This window comes from Cuculus canorus, chromosome 1 (assembly GCF_017976375.1).
Source record: "Cuculus canorus isolate bCucCan1 chromosome 1, bCucCan1.pri, whole genome shotgun sequence".
In the NCBI taxonomy this organism is placed as follows: Eukaryota; Metazoa; Chordata; class Aves; order Cuculiformes; family Cuculidae; genus Cuculus; species Cuculus canorus.
In genome coordinates this window covers 182,170,316-182,190,887 of record NC_071401.1, presented here as the reverse complement: position 1 = coordinate 182,190,887, position 20,572 = coordinate 182,170,316, and the positions used below count along the sequence as shown (strand labels likewise).

The 20,572-nt window shown below is 40.8% G+C and overlaps 1 protein-coding gene across 5 annotated transcripts in view; it reads right to left on the bottom strand.

The window, feature by feature from the left end:
- The window catches only part of ST7 (suppression of tumorigenicity 7), a 151,866-nt gene that overhangs the window by 59,615 nt on the left and 71,679 nt on the right, over positions 1–20,572 (bottom strand). For all 5 annotated transcript variants that reach the window (XR_008451826.1, XM_054077373.1, XM_054077391.1 and 2 more), the window contains exons 2-3: positions 9,717–9,799; positions 99–258 (exon numbers count right to left, since the gene is read on the bottom strand). Coding sequence is in view for 4 of the 5 variants with exons in the window: in XM_054077373.1 (XP_053933348.1) it covers positions 99–258; positions 9,717–9,799 (243 nt within the window). In the remaining variant the exon portion in view is untranslated. The remainder of the gene's footprint in view (positions 1–98; positions 259–9,716; positions 9,800–20,572) is intronic.

The window sequence follows — 20,572 nt, the reverse complement described above, 5'->3', positions numbered from 1 at the left end:
AGCCCTTCTCTGCAGGGCTGCTCTCAATCACATCATCCCCCACCCTGTACGGAGGGGATCGCAAAGCTTCTGCAGCGCGCAGGGAAGATCCCACTCACCCGAGACGCTCTGCCGGCTGGAGTCCGCGTCCCCGTTGGCGGCGCTGGCGGCGCTGGGGGCGCTGTTGTCCACCCCGCCCAGCAGGGGGCGCAGATGGCTCACCGAGACCTGCTCGATGAACGACGTCCCGTACTTGCGGAAGTACCACCACTCGAAGATCTGCAACACACGCGCGGCGCGTCAGCCAAGCCACGCCCCTCGTATAGCAAACATATTACCGCCCGCTAAACCACGCCCCCAGCAAAGCCACGCCCCTCACCAAGCCCTGCCCCTCGCCCGCCCCAGAGCCCTCAGGGTTCGAGTCCGGGCCGGGGGGTTTCTCGCTGCCCCCTCGCACCCCGAGGGGGGCACCTCCCAGCGCCTTCCCCGCGGATCTACGGGGCGTGGAAATGTCATAGAATCATAGAATGGTTTGGGTTGGAAGGGACTTAAAAGATCATCCAGTTCCAACCAGGTCACCTCCCACGACACCGGGCAATTTGATCCAAGTTCGTGCTGAATCCGGCCAATCGCTTTAAAAAGCTGGTTTGCAGGAGGCGAAAAACCTCAGGCTTGTAAAAAAAACCCCACCTTTTTAGTTTGATTTTAAATATATATATATATATACTTAAAGCACTTTAAATCAAATTTCTTTGAGAGGCTTTTAAAATTCTTAGAAGCATTCCTTTAAATTGACTTCTGGGAAAAAAAAACGAAAGCCCAATTCCATCCTGGTATCAACAACATAAATGGGATGCTGCAGTCAGGACCTCAGCTTTCCCCGGCTCCTTCTGAAGGCAAGGGGAAGGGAGGAAAATCACAGGTCGTTTGTTTTCTCAGGGATGCTTCTAAAGGAATTTACTGAGTTTAATTTAAAAACTGTTTAAAATACCAAACAAACTCCAGGAAGCTGAATCCTAGTCCTTCTGGGACATTTTCTCCAACTTAACTGTTTTGTTTTGTTTGGGCTGATTCCAAATGAATTTTATTTTCAGGCTTTTGGTTCAGCTAGCAAATCTAGAAAAAAATGGTTATCTACAGAGTTCTACTTGGAAAATCATTTCACAGCCTAGAAGAACCATTTACAATTTAAATTATATACATAAATATGCATTTGTGGTATTTTCAATGGGAAATTATATTCTTGAATAACAATACATGTATTTCAGGAAACCGCATACACCTGGAAATGAAGACGGTCTCATATGAATAGGGAAAAGATTTTGACTGTAAAAGCTGTAAAGGCACTCACACTTAATGAGTATGTAAAATGAGTGTATTTTGCACTTGAATCATCACCCAAACATCTATACACCCACTGAAAGGAAAGCAAATCAAAGGGGCTTTGAAAACTTTGGCAGTACTTTGTACTACTGATTTCACTAAAAATAGTGAATGAACGATCTTTGCCCTTTCTATATTACTCAGTATCTCCATGTTTTATGGCACTGTTGAAAGCTTCTAGAACAGCTTTAAAAAAAACCCATCGTCAATTAATTCTTAATACAACTATGCACAATCAGCGACAAGTGAAAGGACTGCATTCACGCCTTTGACACCATCCATGTGCTGTCAAGCAGGTTCCAGTGGACTGGATGGGAGACAGTATGGTCTCTCAGGAAGGCTTCTTAGAAGTGTACCTGCCACAGAGAGGTTCAGGCTGGGCTCCACACTCTCCCTCTCACAATATTTTTTTTCATTTTGATGTTCTCTTGAGCTCTTTATATAAATTTAACTGACTTCTGTCTCCATGGGATTGCCTGTAGACAAGATATACTTCCCCCCCCCTCCCCCCCCCCCGTAAACCATTTCATAGGGGATGAAACCTTCTGGTATAGCAAGAAAATGTTTCTTTTCAAAGGACACTCCAATCCATTCTGCACTGAGGCTTCCCCTAAATTCATCTGCATTGTTAAAGCATCTACAGCATTCATACACAGGAATCTGACCCAAGCTGCACTGGAATGGAGTGGGAATGTAGCTGTTGGCCACTTGAGGGAAGTTCACACAGGAGTGTGGCAGCCCTGGAGATTGCTCAGTCCCCAGAACAATCTAATGGCTCTTCTAGGAGACATCAACAAAAAATGGAACAGTCTGATGAGGAGAAGGCAGAAGGGCTATGTGAACACATAAAGGTCACAAGCACTCAAGAAGATGAAAGAGATGGTCATGGAAAAAAAAAACCCAGAACATAAACACACACAGATCTTTATGAATTCTATGACCGAGGCATATTACCGAAAACCCACACAGCATGGATAGATTCTCCTTACAGAGGCTTCATAGTATGTTTGTGACACTGTATTCGTTCCATCAGCATGCACTTGCAGCAGCACAAGGGTGGGAATCTTGGGAGCCAGGGACAGAATGCTGAGGCAGAATCACTCAGCGCTTGCTCGTGCTGCTGATACGCTTCCCCTGGCATGCACTGCTGCTTATGAATGCTGGAGATGGCAGACAGGGGGATGGCACAGGTGAGCCAGCTTTGGTTTTAGCTCTTCTTGTGCTCTTAGGCACACACCACTTCCTAAAGGGTTTAGAATTTAAATGTTATGATCTAAGAGATCATCATAACTTAAGCAAGCAGCATGTGGCTGACCATGAGAGAAAGACTGTGCTGTAAGATACAGTCACAGATCTGCTGTGAGCATCCGCTTCTGTTCTGCCTTTGGAAACTTTGAAGCTTCAACAAATGAAGGCACACAGCCACAGTTTTACCTGTCCAAGTCCGCAGAGGGAGTGGTTGTTGGAAATCAAAGATTCTTGTACTGACTGAGGCAAGGGACACTTGGTAAGAGTATTGGTGTAACATAAGTCAGGGACTGAAGTACAGCTGCCAGACTGGCTGCTCAAAACTCCTGGCAGTTATAGACTCTGTTTAACAAGCTTTACACTTTCTTAAAGAGAAGAAAAAAATAGATTTTTCAAAATGTGCTACTAAATTCCTGCTCATTATTTCAATCATAATCAAAAGTCAGTAAAACCCAGAAAAGGAGAGCGAGCAGCACAAGAGTATGCTTGAGCCCACTTGCGCTGCACAAATGGAAAATAGTCACACTGAATTTCAATGAAACTGAGCACAAGCAGAAAGAATGTATAAATACGTGGTCACTACTACAGTTCAGCTGAGTGACAGGAACGGGCAGCAAGTCTGCCTGCCTAGACTTACAAATACATTAATTACTTTCAAAATGGCGTGAGAGTTTGTAAATTATTCAAGGCAGCTTTGAAAAGTATTTGTAATCCAGTGCCAGGAAACATCAGCTAGATTTCAATGCATATGGTCTCTTAGAAATTAAAACCATAAATCATCATCATAATAAACCTTTGGTTGGAGTGATTGTTCAGGGTGTACGAGAAGGTAATCTGTAATCTGGTACTGAAGTCAAAGCTATAAATTACCTTTGCAGAATTTTTGCACCTTTCTCCAACAGAGTCAGCTGTTTCGAAACCTGATTTCTATAAATCAAATTCAATTTCTAACTGCACCAACACTTTGAAAGCAATGTGAAGTCAACAAGCTTCTGACAGTTCAGCAGATAAGAGATCATCTCGCAGAATAATATCTGAATATAAGGTTTAATTACCCATTGAAAGAGATCTGGATCAGAGAGGAAATTAAGGCAAACAACCATTTCTGCAGCACTTCTGAAAGGAAAGGCCACCTCATTTCTGTCATATATATCCAGCAGGAGGGGAGCTCATCTTCACAAACCTTGTCCCCTTCACAGCAGTGGCAAACTTCTCTGTGTTCTTATAAAATTGGTGCCTGTGCTTTCAAATTGAAACAGGGCAGCAATCCAAAACCTCACGGGATCTTTGAAATCATTTTGTTCACAAAGGCCAAGTTAAAATCCTGTTCTGAACATTTCCAGCTTTGTGTGTTTAGAAATCCAAATCTAGAATTTTTATTTTTTAAGCTGGTATGGGTAATGCTTAATGTAAGGGTATTTGACTTTGGAAAACCCTTATTGATGATTATTAGAAATGCATGGCTATGAAAAAAGCAACTTGTAGGTGACATATATTTGAGTTACATAAGAGCTGGTTAATAACTCATAATTCTTAATGCATTTCAGATACTTGCTTTGAACTTTTTTTTTTGCTTTTGCTTCTCTGTGCAAGTACGTTTCTTCCCCTGTGCAATGAAAACATAACAATCATCCTGTTTCTTATCTCTGTTCTCACATACAGACAATCCTGGATCTTTGTGCAGCAACAGATCTATTCTGCATCACCTGGATATCTGATCTTCCCGCCTGTTTTTTTATAACAGATATTCTATCATAAATGCATCAGTTCACAAGGGATGGTTTTGATGGTGGTTCTCACTAGACCAAGTACTGATGTCTATCAGCAGTTTGAATTATGCTTTCCTGTTTCTGCTTTCTGAGACAGGCATCCTCTCTTGCAGCAAACACACTCTGTAGTCCTCTCCTACTGTATGTGTATTGAGTCTTCAACAGAAGCACTAAAGGATTTTGTTTGCTGGCAACTTCCACAGGTCAAAGTTCTCATTTAGTCTTGTAATGAGTCTTCCAGCTTCAGAGCACTAAGATTTGGAGTATTCTTCTAATACAAAGGGTAGCAACAACCAATTAAATGTATTGAAATGAAACTTGGTCTCTTGAGGAACTGGATAACAATGGCAGAACTTGATTCCATGGTTAGGCCTGTTTGATAAATAAAACAAGACCACAGCACAGGTTTGGCTGGCTCTGTCATCTGTGCTGTTTGCTAGCATGGTGCCTGGCCTGTGCCAACTCTCCCAGGCAGTGACTGGACATGTTTGAGGGATATCATAGCTCAGGGGCTGTTTCCAGTAGACAGTATGGAAAAGATCATCCTATTTCAGTAGGCAGGATTGTTTATTCATATGAATGACTATAAAATAGCACTTCCAACAAAGTAAGCCCCTGGTCCATTTTATTTAGCTGTTAGGAGTAGCTGGTGACTCAAACAGATCTTCTAGTCCTGCCCGTCCTGGTTCCAGGCAACAGTACACCTCTGACCATTCTCTCAGTATCTCAGTCTTTAAGGCTATGCAGCCCCATTCCTTCGGGACAAAATATACCAATTTAGCTTCCTGTTAGACTTTGGTCCTGGTTACTGAACCCTGACTTGTCTTCTCTCAAGCAGACAGCATGAGAAGATACCTGCAGTTCTAATGAGCATCTTATTCAAAATTAATAGCTATTTATACTTCATCTACCTCTGGAAATACAGAAATGAGAAAAAAAATAATAGATTGCCTGGACTAAGTATAGTACTTCTCTCAACACTGGGTAGAACCCAGCTACTTATGGTATCTTTTTCTTGTGCATGTACTGGGTTACAGCCTGCCTTCCTACAGACCCTTCCTCTCTCATCTGCTCCTTGGCAAGTGTTTCCAGTTCCTTGCGAACTCCCTACAAGGATTCTGCCTCCTCACCCCAACTTGTCAGTCTCCATAGAGCAGAGCAGAAACTCTGAACAATTACCACATATTGCTTTTCAGCTGCCAAAGGTTGTCCTTGCACAATTGTTAGACTTTCCTGGAGTCCGTGGGAACACCCAGAATTCATTCACCTTTCTGCCTCTCTGCAGCAGACTACACAAAGGTAACAAATCAAGCAGAAGAACAATTAATACCTACAGAAAATAACACAAGTCCCTTCTGTGTTACTCAGGTCCTCTCTTAGACTTCCTGTACTAGCAGTATTGACTACAAAAGGCTAGGGCTCTCACATACTATACAGTCAATGCTAGCCCATGTATAGGCTCAGCACTCAATTCTCTACCTCTGTAGACTGGCTTTGAAATTCTTATCTCTGAAATACATGGTATTTTTCATTGTAGAATGCTTCTCATTGTGTAGCAGAAAACTCTTATTAGTCTCTCAAGCTCTGAAGAAGAATAACAAGGCATTCTTGGTGGAGATTCAAGACTGGGGCTCACTTCTGCTAGCGCTTTGTTAGAACCGAGAGTCCATCAGTTTGCAGTGCAAATGCCACCTGCACTTGCTAACCAGCTTTCACTTTAAATACATGGCCTTAATTTAGAAATCTCAGTGGCATTTACATAGTTCCAGTTCACAGCACTCACTGGACATCAGTTGTGTTTCATGACAGTTTTATTACCCTACCTTACCTCAGCCTCTCAGACACCGAATACAATACAGCTCATTGTATCCTGTGAACCCTGTTTTTTTCCTGGATTAAAAGTGAATGTGGTGGAACCAGGTTTCCAACACAATATTTCTAATGCAGCTTGGGACTTAATTCGATTCATATTTTTGATGCCTAAAATAGTGCAGGGATAAATTGTTCATTTTAAACAATGTGCTGTAGTCAAGCAATTATTAAGGAGAATGCTGGAGATAGAAAAGTCTTCTGTATGGTTCTGAGCTATCCAGAGCAGAAAAAAGATTTGAAATCTTTGCTTCATTTAAGTCACATTGCCTACAGCAAGGCCAGAATTTTACCTAAGAATGAAAACAAAGTAAGAAGCAAAATAAGATGGGAGAGTGTTTTACAAAGGAGTCACACAGCATGCAATTGCCCAAAGCTGAACACTGTATACAGAGTTGTCGTTTCATGACCCAAATATGAAATAGGAAAAGCATTCACTTTCCCATCAGTCACCACACTTCTGAAACGATGGAATTTTCCATCATTTCATAACCTACAGTGCTGTGATTTCTCCTTCTGATTAGGAATTGCAGCCAACTGATAATGGAAAGAAATCTGCCAGACCATATGGTGGAAAATTCCAAGGAATATTACTACAGCTAGGCTGAAAAATACCTCAGTGATATAGATTTGACAAGAGAATATTTATTTTATAAAAGTGTAGTGTAACAGGTAAGTGGGTGGTAATGCAGGCAATTCAGCATGTTATAGCGCCACTGTTAGACAGAAATACTAAGAAATAATTAATATGAAGCACAACTGGGCTAGTGACTGGCTAGCACTACCTCACTGGAACTTATTAAGCTGTCTTTCCTGATGCATGGCCTGCTCAGCTCATAGTTTCTTCTTTCCATGTGACCATGTCTACTGAGTTCTGTTTCCATCATCCAGTTTCCAGACCACATATTCCTCTCAGCACAGACACCAATCCCTACAAGCCAGGGTTCCTGGCTGTTAGCTGCCTGGGCTATAAATGTTTTTCATATTTAGGATGGTGACATATAAACAGCAGACAACAACTGATAGCAGTAGTGAAGGTCCACTAAAAAGGCTTTCAATCTTCTTTCACTCTGTGTCTACACTTCCATCACCTCACTGTTCCTTCCACTTGTTCATAATGGGCATTGTCATGCAGCATTTAGTGAACTTCTTCAGTTAATGCTGATACAGTCTAATCTCTTCTTGGGAGGCTTCTGTTGGTGCCCTTTCCCCTCTTCTTCAGATCACAGTCTTGAACACTCCATGCCACTTCCTTCTTGTACTTTCCATCAAAGTACAGCACTTAGAAATTTCTTGCTCACAAGTCTCATACTGGGATCATTCCTCAGAAACTGCCTTCATGATTGCAGTACAAAATGTACCTACATGTGCAAGCAAGCATGCTATAAACAGAATTTAGTTACAGATGATTTAGTCTCTTTTTAAGGTTTTTGTTCATGTTTGATACTGTAAGGTATTTCCATATGGCACAAACTGTCTTTTTCTTGCCACCTCCTCCTGCTGTCTCCACTCTTCAACAACAAATAAGGAATTGTGACTGTGGAGCTCATGTTATTTCTCTCATTCCTTCTGATCTTTCTTCTGGCCTTTTGAAGGTACCTCCTTTCTGAGTGAGAGTACTGAATGTAACATTCAGTTATTTTCATCCTATGCATTTGAGTGAGTTGTGCTGAACTGAATCCAAGTCTCACAGGTCTGGGGCCTGTATGCATTCTAAACGATTGTGCTGATGTCTCTGGAGCTCTGTCTTGTGCTTTGGGGCTCAATCCATACAAAGATGATGAATGCCCAAGGTGCACACATTAAGTAATTGCCTTCTGCTACAGGGAAACCCCAGAGCAAGGCACAGCAGCAGTGCACCTGATGCTTTATACTTGAAATCATTTAAGTGATGAGAGTCTCACAGGCACTCAGGAGTCAAGGATGCTGTTTCTTTGTCTACATCAGCTACAAGCAATGTGGAGGTGAGAGCTGTGGATTTCCCACACCAAACTGATAGAGTTTAGTTAGGATCCTGGGCTCTCAGGTTTCTCTGAGGTCAGTCGAACCAAGGTGTTTTTAGATAAAGGAACTAAGACTGATTGAACAAACAAGACTAAACCAAAGACAACCTTCCGCTGAGGAGGCAAAGGGAAGAGGGAGATGCCAATCTCTTATCCCTGGTATCCAGTGATAGGACACATGGGAACAGTTCAAAGCTGCACCGGGAGGTTTAAATGAGACATCAGGAAGCTGTGCGTTACGAAGAGGGTGGTCGACCACTGCAACAGGCTTCCTAGAGGTATGGTTGATGGCCCAAGCTTGTCAGTGTCTAAGAAGCATTTGGACAATGCCCTTAGGAATGTGCTTTAACTTTCATTCATCTGCCAATTGCTCGGGCAGTTGGACTAGATGATTTCTGTAAGACCCTTCCAACTGAAATGTTCCGTTCCTATCCCATCCCGTCCCATCCCATCCCATCCTATCCTATCCTATCCTATCCTATCCTATCCTATCCTATCCTATCCTATCCTATCCTATCCTATCCTATCCTATCCTATCCTACCCTATCCTGTCTTATCCTGTCCTATTCTATCCCTTTTTGTAAGCTGAAAGATAACTCTCAGCAGTGAGGAAAAATAACAGCATGGTGTAAGCCTAATAGCCTATATCCACCACACAAACTCTTAAGATTTTTTACCTTCCTTTGTTTCTATGCAGACACTGAATAAAATCCAGAACAAATGCTGTGCTTTGGACTCCTGCACTGTGATGGTATTATGATTCAATCCACTGCATCAGTTTGCACAACAAAGCCCTCAGGCTTTGAATGATTTAAAAATACTCCTCAGATATTCAAGAGAATAGGCAAATACATATTGAGAAAGATTTTTGAAGTGAAGATCTGAAATAATTCTCCCTTGGAACCTTACTGGTCTCATCCTTAACCAGCCCCAAAGTATTTCTCATACATAAATACATATACATAATATACATGCATATATATTTGTACATATATATATGCAGCCATGACTAAAAGATGACCATGTCCCTTGGCACCAGAAATGGGTTTATTGCTAATATTCTGCTTGCTGTTTCTCTAATAAGTTCTGCCGTAACTTTCTAAAAAGACCATACCAAGCTGAGAAAGTTGGTGCTGCTCCTCTTCTTTTTACTGCCCTTTGTATTTCTGTAGTACTTGTTAATGGAAATACTTAACATGCACATGGTTGTTATGAATTACTATAGGGTTGTTGTTGGGGCACATTGTTCTTCGAGACTCTTTTTCCTCAGAACCATAGTGCTGAAACATCTTTTTTTTTTTTTTTCCCCCCCACAGAAAGTACACATAAATACAAATTCTGTGTAGTGCAGAAATTTAAGTTTAAGAAAATAAAGACGACACCTATTAATCTGGATAAAGCCTGAAATTCTGTTTTCATTAACAAAATAAAATTGTAAAGTAATATTAATATATCTAGTACTTACCAAAATAAGTCCCGAGATTAATGAGGAAGTGCCTGTCAGGGCAACATAGAACTTGGGGGTTAATGTGTTCAAAAACATGCTCACTGAAAAAGAAAAGAGAGGAAGCCATGAGTACAAGAGCAGGACATGTTCTCCACATGTATCCCACTCCTCCTCCCAACTTCTTTCCAATTTCAGATAAGCTATTACCTTAATTCTTATTAAAAACATATCTTAAAAAACATTCCTAATGTGATAAAGCAGAGCATTAGACTGCCACATGCAAAATTTTGTTTTCACAATCAAGTCAATCACAGGCTATTGGAAACTGTTGCACACATGTTTGGATCTTTCCTATTCCAGTCAGCATTCCACTGAAATCAGATTCAGGATTCCCCACAATATACAGAAGACACTTTGCTACTGCCTTTGCTACTCCATTGCAGTTAGGAATTCTAGGGGTTGATCTCAATGTCCTGCATTCAACATTGTGTCAATGTCATGCATGATCTTGGTGAAACTATCTGGACAAAAAAAAATTGCCAAAATTAAAAGCTTTTTACTCCTTATTACCTTGGTTTCTTGCTTTTAAAAGAGGAGACAATAGCATTTCCCTAACTCATTCCACTGCATTAAAGTTGGTGAACCACTCAGTGTGACAACAGTGCATAAATGCATAAAGCAGATTAAGAAAAGACCTAACTGGCTCTCTGATAATTAGGGCAGAATATCATGATAGCTGTCCAGATTATCTGGAATCTGGGGCACAAGCAAAGCTTGACAAACTGCAAGGAATGACAATTCCATCTGTATGGGCTTCTGGAAATCCAAAGGGCTTTTCTAGTTCTATCACGTTTTGGAAGCTGCTAAGAGAACCACCAAGAAGTCATGCTTCTATTAACAAACCTACTAATCTCATCCTTAAACAGTGCCAAGGTATTTCTCATAAATATATACATATATGTAATATACATGCGTGTATATTTGTATATATACATGCAGCCATGACTAAAAGAAGGAACCGACAATAGTTAGGAGGTATATTTGAAAGGCTCGTAGTAGACTACCAAACAAGTAATTACAAAATACTGATTAAAAAAAAATGGATACATAGATGGGAAGACCTCAGTTCACTCTGTTCCCTTTAAAAATGACACTTACTGAAATTCAATAATATGAAGCAAAAAAAAAATGAAGAAAAGCAACAACAGCAGGATACAAATCATCAAATATATGACTAATTTTCCATGACCAGTAAAACAGAAAATTGTTTTCCAGAAATGCGTCACTAAAAGAGATTGAAACCTTGCAATTCAGCTGCTTTGTTTGTGTTTTGGCTGCATATTTTCTATGTTTTTTTCCTTGAGAAAGTCATAAACTGTTAAAATGGAAGTGTCATTTTCTGGAGTGGCATTAAGCACCAAGCTGATATAGTAAAGACCTGGACTGGTGTTTTTTAATTCCATTGTAATTTTTCTTTCACAAATGAGTTGGATGTCAGATTCTCAGCTAGTATAAATCAGCATAACATCCCCAATTTTACTGTGTGCAACACAACTACAGTGATTTATGCCAGCTCTAGCTCAGTAGTTGAGATTATCACACATCTATCTTTTTTTTTTTTCCCCCTGTTCCTATTCTTTCATACTTTCTTTTTTTTAATGTCTAATACAGTCTGACTTTGCAATAGTAGTCCCTGCTTTCTCCAGCTCCAGGAAAAGGAATGGAGAGACTGAAATAGCTTTGGCTTCTACAAACCACCTAATAGTCCTTTAGAAGAAACATTTCTTATTCTGGAATGCAAACGTAAGCCAGAGACATAATCAAACCGTGTCACTGGGGACATTTCAGACTGCCAGTGAAATTACTTCCTGTGCTTACATCAGGATGTTCCTGAGATAATGTACTGCGATGGGATAGAGATGTCTATGTCCCCCATGTAGCACAGTGCTACTGCAGTGACATGAAAAGCCAGGCAGCAGAAGACTTCACAAAGGTGCTTTCTCTTTACACTCCTCTACCATAGCTTCACAGCTTGTAGAATGCTGGAATTTTTCCGATTAACTGGAAAAGTTTTCCCATCACCCTGGAGGAAATTTGATTCCTAAAGTTGTGAAGCCACTGAAGTCTCCTGTGTTTTAGAAGATTCCAGGTGAGGACATCCATTGAATAAGGATATACTCTATTTGCTTCAAATTCCTATTGCCCGTTTCACTACAAAATGCTGCAAAAAAACCCAAAGTTACTTAAGCAGTGATGAGATACTCACTTGCCATTACTGAATACCACCAATAAAATTTGTTTTGGGAAATTCATCCTCCCTTGGAAGAGCCCTCTCAACTAATTAGCTCCATGGAGCTCATCAATGGAGTAGAATGAATGAGGCTATTAAGAAATGCTGTTAGCTTTTCTCTGTCACCGCTCTTTCACAAGTAATTTATACTGATTCATAGACAAACCCTCTGATTTGAATGGAGATATAATTTTATTTATCTGCCATTTGCATCAGTGTTACTGCTTTTTCTTTGCTTGCATGTACGAGCTTACTGGTGCTCCTTTATGCTCTTTACTATAGGCTGCTACAGTTCTTCACTTTTACAGCTTAGCCACGGGAACCAGCAAGGTGATCAGGTATGACGCTGGATGCTTTCAGACGGTGTGGGCCCGACTCCCAGCTAACTGGCACAGCTCAGTAGATCTGGTACAGTTGCACTCAACCACCAGAGCTGCTTACTGGAACTGTATCTCTCTAATCCTTTTACCACTCTTCTTTCCACTCATTAAATATAAGAATCTCTCTTCCATTATGAAACTATCAGCTTCTGCCAGTTATTATCTGTCCTCCCAGCCCCTTTGTCTCCATAAATATTATTAACAAAAGCAAACATTTTCTAATAAGAAACATGTCTCCAAAACAGTAAAACTAAGCACTGGAGGATTTGTGGTCACACTATTTTTATTCTGAAGACAATCAGAATTCAGTTATTGTTTCAGTGGAAACTACATCAAGGGCCAGTTCTCATAATATTAATCCCCAAGGAAAAATCAGCCCAGTACTGGGTCTTCTGATATGTATCATTATCCAAATAGGTGTATTTCTTTACGGTCAGCATCCTGATACTGCAGAAATCACTATCATCATATCCAATCTCTGCATCCTGTAGTGTATGCAGGTTTCCTTCAGGGTGTTGCAATAAACTAAAACCATTAGATAATGCTAACTGTCCATTTGCTTTAATTTGGACAGCAGTATTTTTCTTCTCTATTTCAACTTGATGAAATAGCAGGACCAGAGAGATTTCTTAGAAATGAGAGCTGAATATACTGGCATAAGATGACTGCTGAATAAAGAAGCCACGTACAATCCCCAGCAAAAGATGGTACTGCATGACCTTTCCTCTAAATTTATAACATGCTAGTGTATGCCTAATTAATTCTGTCCATAAAGGGAAGATACTACATCTTGGAGTATGATCTCTTATCTTTAACTAGGTAGGACTTAGAAAGGGCATCCTAATGAGTATCTAGAGAGAGAAACTTGCCTGGTGTTCTTACTCATTTGAATTACTATTAAATCCCAATTATTTCCACAGGCTTTTGACAATGAATGATTTATTTTAGGTGTGTTAGTAGAGATGATGAAATACAGCACAGCCTGTTTTTATTTAAAGAAAATCAGCATGACCTATAAATTCTGTCTAAACAAGCCAAGCATGTTTGCTTATGAGAAGCTTCTGGCCTTACAAATACCTACCCCCCCTCTTTCTTCCTTTCTCTTTATTGATTTCATTTAAATCATGCTTGAGTCATCCAGACTAAGGTACTATTTAAATTTCCAAAGGTGCCCATGTTGTATTGATAAATCATCCCATCCTGCTGTATAATATCTGAGGAAGAGCTGTTATTTCATTGTTAACTGTGCATGCTCACAGAGATGAATTTACATCCAATTCAATTAATGACAGACAAGCTAAAAAAGCACACACGAGTCACATCTACTATTCTCTGTTGAGGCTAATCAAAAGAGGTGACTGAAATGTTCTTGAAAGCTGATGATGTTTCATTCCTGTTATATATGTTATTCATTGCCAATACTTGTGATTCATTCTGAACAGGGGAATAAACAAGAGAGGAAAATCCAGATATTTTTCAAGTGACAAAATCCTCAAATAAAGTTTAATTTATAAAGCACTATGTTGCTTTACAAATTTCTTCAAGGACTTGTGGTATTCAGGTTTCAGGCATGTGAGAAACTACGGTAGGGGGTAAATACTAGGGTTAAACTGCTCAAAGTATCGTTGTGCTCCTGTATCAGTTAATTATACTAGAAGATCATAAAGGGAGGGAGCGTTGCAAACTACCTGCTGTTCCCACATGTGGATCTACTAAAATTACAGCACCATATCTGCTTCTGAATGTGAGGCTATGTATCTTGAACAGTAAAGTGCAAATAAAAATGTAATAGCACTGTTATATAAATCATATACACAGACTAAGCAAAGACAGGACTGCATCATTTATGGCACTTCTAGGAGGAAAAATAATTCCCCTGATGGAATGTAATCTTAAAGCACAGATAAATATATACAATACATGAATAACTAAGTTATAAATAACTTAGTATAAATAAAAAGATGCATTACAGACCTAGAATTAAAGATCAAACATAAACAATCCAAATATATTGAAATACACGAGAAGGCACAGCTCTTTTTGCACCACCATCTGTATGCTCCTAAGCGAGACAAGGTTACTGGGTTAAAGCAGTAACTTTTATGAAGACACAGAAAAGCTTGTAGTCACTGAGCCCTTCTTGTGCATTACTGGTCCCTAAGTCAGCATGGCTAGAATATTTGTGTCACTAAAAAATTTTGCTACACTTTCTGTTTCCATAATATTTGCCTGGTATGCAGACCAATGCAAATTCTTATAACACCAGTGACAAAAGCCCAAATCCTTTAGACAAGGGCAATACTATCGTTGAGGACCTTTGACACAGCAATTCAGCTTCTTTTCACTGCAACCATCCATTCAAGCTGGCCTTCAAACATGGTACAGAGGATGGGGCAGTGATTGCCTTACTTCACAGGGGCCTCAGCATGGATTAACGAAGCTCCCTGATTCCAAGTTGTTGCGGCAGTGAAGAACTCTTCTACCAAACTGTCAGCAAAGAGGGCAAAATAAAGTTCAATAAACTTCTTTTAATAAATGTGTCTCTGAGTATGAAGCAATGCATACTCTTGACTTTAATTGAACTATTTATACATAACTGTTTTGAACCCTCAACCCATTCCTTGTAAGAAAGTTAACAATACATTTTTGGGAAGCTGAATGATGCATTATATGCTATGATGGCCCCCAGCTCAAATATCAATATGAAACCCATCAGATTTAAAGCTAGCATGGAGTATTGTCTCAGAAAGAATATCTTTTACCATTTACCAGAGTCTTCCCTGGGAAGCTAACAAAATTTTTTTAAACTTCTTCAGACTTCTTGAAGAAATTACCAAAGGAGAAGTAAGCATTCTGAAGTTTAAGAACACTGCAGAGCGAGATTAATTTGCACTTGTAGCAAATGCTAGTCAACTTAATTCTATAAGGCCTTTGTACAGATCTGTTTTCAGAACTTGAAAAAAATTGTCACTCAGAAACAAAGACCCATCCATGCCAGGCAGGAACAGCCGGTGCCTCAGTGCTGTCACAAGGAAATCCAGATTCCCACTCACTTTGTTCAACCACCTACTCTTGTCCTAAAGGCATGAGGCTGAATGACAGCCACATTCAAACGTCTGGAGCATAAGCTAATGGCCAGTGAAGTTGTCTGTTGCGGTCAGCAAATGCTGGACCAGAGCCCAGGTAAGAGAAAATGCTGATGTACCAAAAGCTGCCTCTTACTTCAGATAAATAATGACTCTGATTACCTACATAATTGCACATAATTGCGCAAGTTCTGCCCTTAACAGATATTTCTAAGTAGTGAAATAAAACTTTCTGAAGACCACCACACTCTCTCTTCCATGTTCCCACACCTTAAATGTAGGTTTTCCCTTTCAACAGCATACCTTCACCATAATAAAAAGGGAAAGTGAGTAGGGATGGTCTGTTCTAGAGAGAAGCTTGTTATCATGGGAGAGGCTTTTCAGCCACAAAACACAGCTCAAAGAGAAGAAAGAGTGGAAGACAATAACACCGTACTAGTTCCAGGTTAAAAACATTCAAGTTCATTTACTTAAAACTGAAAAATAAAGAATTTTGAAGGTTCCAGACAGTGACAATAACATTCTCTCCACTTCGTGACCCACTGAGCAAATTATGTCCAACACAGAAAACTGAAACAAATGTTAGCAAATTCAGTCCATCTTTTCCCAAACAACCCAGCCCGATGATTTCTATTACTAATTCAATTTAATCATTTTCCTCAATATTTTAACACATTAGATATCAGAAAACCAAAGTGACACAACAAACAGTGCTGGCCTGCTTTTCAACACCAGGTCTATATTCATGTTATAATGTGCAGATGTGAACAGATCGGTCAAAATTCTGTCTCAGTCCTAGAAAATTAGTCTGTGCTGGCTCTGGAGCTTTTGGGACTTACATGAATACATTGTGTCCTTCAGAGTGCATCAACCATTCAGTCTGTTTGACAGTATGATTGCGCATCCCTATTGAGAATAATATACAGGGAAATATAACTGATAAGAGACAAGAGCCATTGCAGAACTGAAGGCAGAAGGACATTCAAGCGAATCAAAGAAGCTGCATCTGGAAGATGAAAAAACACTTGGACAAAAGTGTGACTTAGGAAAGGGAAAAGAAAAGAAAACTAGATTAGAGACAGACAAGTATAATACAGATGAGTTAAAAGAAAATGAAAAAATGGAATGTTGATAAAAATTAGCATGTATAGAACTAAGACAATAGAGACAAGAACAGCAAAGCAAAAGACACGCAGAAATGATACATGCAGCACGGATGTAAATAAAGGCTATTTTTACTTTAGCAAAAGATGGTTTGCAATCCTGAAGTATCTTTTCAGTGTGAGAAATAAAACTGCCAACACTAATAGCTTTGGTCATTTTGGAAGAGGTGCTGTCAACATGTTATTCCTTGGTATCAAATACATCCCCAAAGCCTTGTCTTACAAACTAAGGCACTTAACACAAGATGCTACTAATGATTTCCTTCCCAACTATATTTTTCTGCTAAGGTCAGCTGCTACACTTTCCTGTAGGAACAGACAGGCTGGACGTACAGGCACAGGATGTACTATAGGCAGCCCAAGAAAAGCATTCTCTCCTGTGATTTTAAATACTAAAACCAACTTATGATAACTAGACTCAAGTGTAGTATTTTGTTATTCCATTTGTCTGAGATCATTAACTCCCTACCTTGTGGATATAGGGAGAATAAAAGTATGGAGAAAAAAGATCAACTTTCTCTCATGAAAGCAGCTATTCTAATGCAAATTTGCTGCCATAAGTTGCCCCTGCCAAGGCACAGGGACATTTCCTCTTGCTGTCACAATGCAGTGCTGACACATGTTAATTACACAGCTCCTGTTAATTGCAGAGCATACTGCATGAACACTTAAGATTTGCTAATATATTGGCAGCAAAAAGAAATAATATACAGCAAAACAAAACAAATAAAAAACAAAAAAAAAAAAAACAAAAAACACCCCCAACAGTTCCATTTAAAGAAGAAGAAAACAAAGGAGAAACCATTTCCTGGGATCTATAGCCCTTAGCTGTTAGGGATTAACTACTATGCATTTCTTCACAACTGTCACAGTGTCCTAATGCTAAAAGCAGACTCCTGGTATTAATAATGTACAAGAGGAAGGGCAAAGCTGGGCCAAATAAGAAAGAGGCACAAAGGATGAGCAATGATGTATTGAGTAGAGATATTAATATTTGGGTTTCTAGAGATGTGGATGTGTAAAATCAGGTTGTTGCTTTGTTCCTAGTCAAATTCTCTTGCAAGACTTTCAACCTCAATTCTTCTGCTACCAGGCTGCTCGCAAATTGATTTGAAATGCTGTCATACATATCTCCCCTGCAGATTTTAAAGCTTCAAGAAACATATGAGTCCTTGTCTTAATTTTAACAAGTGTTGCACTGCACAAGGAAGCGCTCGCTCAGGTTTGTGATGGAGGATTGCCTTCACTGTGCAATACAACAAGGTATCTTAGTAGGCAGAACGAGTCCAGAGAGTGGAAAAGGCACCTTCGCAGTTAGCTTGCCGTTTCCTTCTCTAATCACACATGTATCAGCAATCTCCCCAACACAAAGCAGGGGGAAATACCAGTATGATGGTGCAGTCAAATGAGGGTGCATTCCCGCATGGTCTCTCATGTGTATTACTATGTATAGACATCTTCCACCTTCTTTTAGATACACACTTGTAAGGAAAGCCGAAGTATACTGCGCTCTTCGGAGCACAAAGCACAGTTTATCAGGTAGATGATTTTAAGACTTTTAAGTTTCATCAACTGGGCTCTACTAAAAATCAATAGCAATGTATTTCATTGCAAAAATGCACTGCAACAAAGTGACCTTATTTTCCACTCTGCACCCCAAAATGTTCAAACAAATCCACATTTTAAATTTATTCTTAACATCAACTGATCTGATATGGCTTTATCCAGTTTGGACAGGCACTGTTTATGTCAAACCTACCTGTTACCTTTACCGTTGCTTATTCTGAGGCATTACACAGATTTATGTGGTTTAGCCTTTCAAAGCTGTATTAAAACAAAAGCCAATTACTAAACCTCATTATCTGGAGTCATTTAAGACAATTAATGGCTTTTGTTCCAAGTGCCAGATCAGCACAGTTCTCTCAGTGGAACAGGGTAAGTTTTGCGCTTTTCTTTCATGCAGCACTCAGGGAGGTAGCAGCTCCATTAAATCTTTTATTTTGGTTCATTAGCTGTCTAAAGAATACCCTAAAATAAAAGTTTGCCAGTGATTAATTCCAGTGCCACAGATAACAAAGGCGAATCTACTCCACGCAGACAAATCATGCAAGGAGTTTTCACCACCAAGCCTTGGTGTTCCACAAAAGAGAAAATATCCAGTGGGTTCCCATTATCTGGGAACCTCTCTCCAAGGACCTATTCCCACGTCTCATGGGACAAAGCGATCATGAGATGATCGGGTTTTCAGTTCTAGGTGAGATGAAGAGGGGGATTAGCCGAACAGTCACATTAAACTTCCAGAGGGCAGACTTTGGACTGTTCAGAAGGCTGGTTGGCAAAGTCCCATGGGAGACAGTCCTTAAGGGCAAGGGAGCCCACAAGGGCTGGGCGCTCCTCAGGAAGGAAATCAAAGCAGCTCAGGAGCAAGCCATCCCCATGTTCCGGAAAAGAAGCCAGCGGGGGAAAAAACCAGCTTGGTTGAGTAGGGAGATATGGATGGACATCAAAAACAAGGGGAATGTCTATGAACTTTGCAAGAAGGAAGAGGCGTCTCGGGTAGACTACAGGGAGGAGGTGATATTGTGCAGAAGAAAAATCAGGAGGACTAAGGCCCAACTAGAAATCAAATTGGCTAAGTCTGTGAAAGATAATAAAAAAATCTTTCTACAAATACATTAACAATAAAAGGAGGACTAAGGAGAATATTCAGTCCCTATTGGATGCAGAAGGAACAACAGTGACAGGGGATAAGGACAAGGCTGAGGTATTTAATGCCTTCTTTGCCTCAGTCTTTAGTAGCAAGGAAAATTGTTCCCCCTGTGTACAAACCCAGGAGTTAGAGGAGCAGAATGAGGCTCCCATGATCCAAGAGGAAGCGGTTAGAGACTTGCTTGCCCAGCTAAACACCCACAAGTCTATGGGGCCGGATGGGGTCCACCCAAGAGTATTGAAGGAGCTGGCAGATGTCCTTTCCAAACCCCGTTCCACCATCTTCCAGCGGTCCTGGCTGACTGGGGAAGTTCCACTGGACCAGAGGCTGGCTAATGTTGTGCCCATCTACAAGAAGGGTTGCAGGGAGGATCCAGGGAACTACAGGCCCGTCAGTCTGATCTCAGTGCCGGGGAAAGTCATGGAACAGGTAATCTTGAGTGCTATCATGAAGCACATGCAAGAGAACTGGGTGATCAGGCCCAGTCAACATGGGTTTACGAAAGGCAGATTTTGCCAAACTAACCCGACCGCCTTCTATGACAAAGCGAGTTGACTGCTGGATGAGGCAAAGGCTGTGGATGTAGTCTTCTTGGACTTCAGTAAAGCCTTTGACACAGTTTCTCACAGCATTCTGCTTCAGAAACTGTCAGCCTCTGGCCTGGACAGGCGCACACTCTCCTGGGTTGAAAACTGGTTGGATGGCCGGGCCCAGAGAGTGGTGGGAAATGGAGTTAACTCCAGCTGGAGGCCAGTCACAAGTGGGGTTCCTCAGGGCTCGGTACTGACCCTGTTCAATGTCTTTATCAATGACCTGGATGAAGGCATTGAGCGCATCCTTAGCAAGTTTGCGGATGACACTAAGCTGGGTGGAAGTGTGGATCTGCTGGAAGGTAGGGAGGCTCTGCAAAGGGATCTGAACAGGCTGGACCGCTGGGCTGAAGCCAATGGCATGAGGTTCAACAAGGCCACATGCCGGGTCCTGCACTTGGGGCACAACAACCCTGTGCAGTGCTACAGACCAGGAGAAGTCTGGCTAGAAAGCTGCCTGGAGGAGAAGGACCTGGGGGTGTTGGTTGACAGCCGACTGAACATGAGCCAGCAGTGTGCCCAGGTGGCCACGAAGGCCAATGGCATCTTGGCTTGTATCAGAAACGGAGTGACCAGCAGAGCCAGGGAGGTTATTCTCCCTCTGTACTCGGCACTGGTGAGACCACACCTCGAATACTGTGTTCGGTTCTGGGCC